The sequence below is a fragment of the Nicotiana attenuata genome, unplaced genomic scaffold (assembly GCF_001879085.1).
Source record: "Nicotiana attenuata strain UT unplaced genomic scaffold, NIATTr2, whole genome shotgun sequence".
NCBI lineage: Eukaryota > Viridiplantae > Streptophyta > Magnoliopsida > Solanales > Solanaceae > Nicotiana > Nicotiana attenuata.
In genome coordinates, this window is record NW_017675459.1 from 63,295 (window position 1) to 66,816 (window position 3,522).

Here is a 3,522-nt window from a genome sequence, read left to right on the forward strand (position 1 = left end):
AACAGGATCTGATCATTCACCATTGCTACTTAAATGTGATATTGAATCCCCTCCCATTAAGAAATCTTTCAGATTTCTTAATTTTTGGACAAAGCATGAATCCTTCCTAGATGTGGTGAAAGAGAATTGGAATGCAGATTTTAGTGCTAATCCTTTTGTACTTTTCAATTTTAAATTGAAAAAACTCAAAAAAGCACTATCAGTTTGGAGTAGAGCTACCTATGGTGATGTCTTCCAGAAGATTGCAAGTTTAGAGGAGCTAGTTTTGGTTCATGAAAGACAATTTGAGATCAATCCTACTCAGATGAACAGACAAAGACTGCATAAGGTTCAAGCTGAAATGATCAAGTATCTTGCATTGGAGGAGGAGTTTTGGAGGCAGAAAGCAGGCATGATGTGGTTTAAGGATGGTGACAGAAATTCTAAATTTTTCCATGCTCAAGTTAAAGGAAGAAGGAAGAGATTGAAGCTTACAAGGATCCAAAATAGTAGAGGTAACTGGATAGAAGAGGAGGAGCTAATTGCAGAGGAGGCAATAAACTTTTATAAGGAGCAGTTTTCAGAAAGTTTAATGCCTACTGATTTTAGTATTCTTAATTATGTTCCTACTATGGTTACTTCAGAACAGAATGAGGGGCTGATGGCACTACCTACTGCACAGGAAGTAAAGAAAGCTGTTATGGGACTGAATGGGGAATCTGCAGGTGGCCCTGATGGTTTCACAGGGGCCTTTTATCATAAATGCTGGGATATAATAGAAGATGATGTGGTTAATATGGTGAAATCTTTCTTCTGTGGACAACAACTCCCAAGGAGTGTGACTCACACTAATTTGGTACTGTTACCAAAAAAGAAAGAGGTGCAGACCTTTGCAGATATGAGACCTATTAGTCTCAGCAATTTTGTGAACAAGATTTTTTCCAGAGTAATACATGAGAGACTGGTGGAAATGTTACCTAATTTAATTTCAGAGGAGCAGGCAGGTTTTGTGAAAGGAAGAAGTATAGTTGAGAATGTTCTTCTAACTCAAGAAATCATCACTGATATAAGGCTTAGGACTAAGGCAGGTCCAAATGTTGTTATTAAGCTTGATATGGCAAAGGCATATGATAGGCTATCATGGCTTTTCCTAACAAAAATGCTGAGGCAACTGGGATTTTCTGAAGCATTCATTGGTATGATCTTTGATCTTGTTGGTAATAATTGGTATTCTATACTGATTAATGGTCAACCAAAAGGTTTTTTCAAGTCATCTAGGGGAGTTAAACAAGGGGATCCTTTATCACCTACTTTATTCATCCTAGCTGCAGAAGCTTTATCAAGAGGTCTGAATTCATTACACTCTAACTTATACTTTTGTGGATTTGGATTACCAAAGTGGAGCCCTAAAATAAATCATTTATCCTATGCTGATGATACTATAATTTTCTCTTCATCTGATGATACTTCCTTGAGGCTTGTTATGGAAATTTTGCATGCATATGAGGCAGCTTCTGGACAGTTGGTTAATAAAGCAAAGTCTGCCATATACATGCATCATTTAACAGATTCTACAGTGGTTAGTAAGGTAGGAAAGCAAGAGTTTCCTCTCACTTATTTAGGATGTCCAATCTTTTATGCAAGAAGGAGAATGGATTACTATGAAGGCTTGATCACTAAGGTAATGGATAAACTACAATCATGGAAAGGCAAACTTCTTTCAGTAGGTGGCAGGGCTGTACTAATTTCAAATGTGCTTCAGAGTATGCCTGTTCACCTCTTGTCAGAAGTGAATCCCCCAAACTATGTCATCAATAGGCTGCATAAAATTTTTGCAAGATTCTTTTGGAGCAGTAATGTGGGGGGAAGCTCTAGACATTGGGCTTCATGGTCTAACCTTTATATGCCTTATGAAGAAGGAGGTATAGGCTTCAGATCTCTACATGATGTTTCAAAGGCTTTGTTTTGTAAATTGTGGGGGAATTTTAGGACAAAACCTAGTTTGTGGAGTTCATTTATGAGTCAGAAATATTGTAAGAAATTCAATGCAGTAATTGTACCATGGAGGGAAGGTTCACATGTGTGGAGGAAGATGTTGGAATGCAGGGATTTGATTGAGCATCAAATTTTCTGGAAGCTAAGGATGGGGTCAGCTTTATTTTGGTATGATAATTGGACTGAATTGGGAGCATTATATTTTCAACTTCCCCCAAATTTTGCTATAGATGAAGATATTCAGAATGTTAATGAGTTGACACAAGATAGAAGATGGAATGTGGAGAGAATTCATGAGGTTTTACCAGCAGATCTGGCACAGCATATAGTTCAAAACATTAAGCCCCCCAGGGAAAACAATGAATTGGACAAACCTTTCTGGATGCTTGAAACAAAAGGCAACTTCTCAGTTAAGTCTGCCTGGGACTATTTGAGAAGAAGAAATAACCCAAGCATTGCTTATAAGAAGATTTGGGTAAAAGGTTTGCCTTTTAAGATTTCCTTTTTTATATGGAAGGTGTGGAAAGCAAAACTTCCTTTAGATGATTTTATGAGAAGGATAGGATATTTCATGCCATCTAAATGTTGGTGTTGTGCTGATCCTAAGGAGGAATCACTGGTTCATTTATTCTACACATCCAATGCAGCTAAAATAGTATGGAGTTATTTTCTAAGGAGAGCAGGAATTGTAGTGGAAGGCATATCTTTACAACAGGCCATTACAAAATGCTGGATGGCTCTAGTCATAGACAGAGTGAAGCCAATAATGCAAGCATTGCCAGCTTGTATTGTCTGGGAGCTATGGAAGAGAAGAAATTCACTGAAGTATGGGACTGCTGTGTCAGTAAATAGGGTAATATACCAAATCTCATCTACATTGCAGAATTTGGTACAACTAAGGAAGCCAGGTTTGCAGGTCCCTCACCACTGGTCAAATTTACTACAGATGCTTGAACAGTACACTCCAAAGCTTAAGTATGAGAAGGTACTATGGGAATTGCCAGATGATGGATGGATAAAGGTTAACACAGATGGAGCATGCAGAGGAAACCCTGGGAGAAGCTCTATAGGTTTCTGCCTAAGAGATGAAGTAGGGGATCTAGTATATGCACAAGGGAAGGAGATCAAAGAGGGAACAAATACTGAAGCTGAGGCATCAGCAATCCTGGAGGCTTTGAGAATGTGTAGATCTATGAACTTGAGGCAGATATGGTTGCAGACTGACTCAATGCTCTTGAAAAATATAATAGAAGGCTCATGGAAGCCTCCCTGGTGTATTTTTGATCAGATAGATGAGATTGTGAGATTGAAAGGAGAATTTACACTCAGAATATCTCATACTTTCAGGGAAGGTAATTATTTAGCAGATCATTTAGCAAATCATGCATTGGATGTGGGGGACATGGAATGTCATAGCTTTTGGGATCTGGATCCTCAGGGTAGGAGGTTGGTGAATGAAGATAAGATGCAATGTCCTGTTTTGAGAGTAAAGGTTGCAAGGAAGTAAAAGAAGAAAAAGAAATTGGGGAAGAATCAGAACCAGGAGAT

The 3,522-nt window shown here is 38.4% G+C and overlaps 1 protein-coding gene across 1 annotated transcript in view; it reads left to right on the forward strand.

The window, feature by feature from the left end:
* LOC109220106 overlaps positions 1-3,481 on the forward strand; it is an 11,366-nt gene extending 7,885 nt beyond the window's left edge. Inside the window, exon 3 of the mRNA XM_019384570.1 lies at positions 6-3,481. Within this exon, the coding sequence (XP_019240115.1) occupies positions 6-3,481 (3,476 nt within the window). The remainder of the gene's footprint in view (positions 1-5) is intronic.
* The last annotated feature ends 41 nt before the right edge of the window (positions 3,482-3,522 follow it).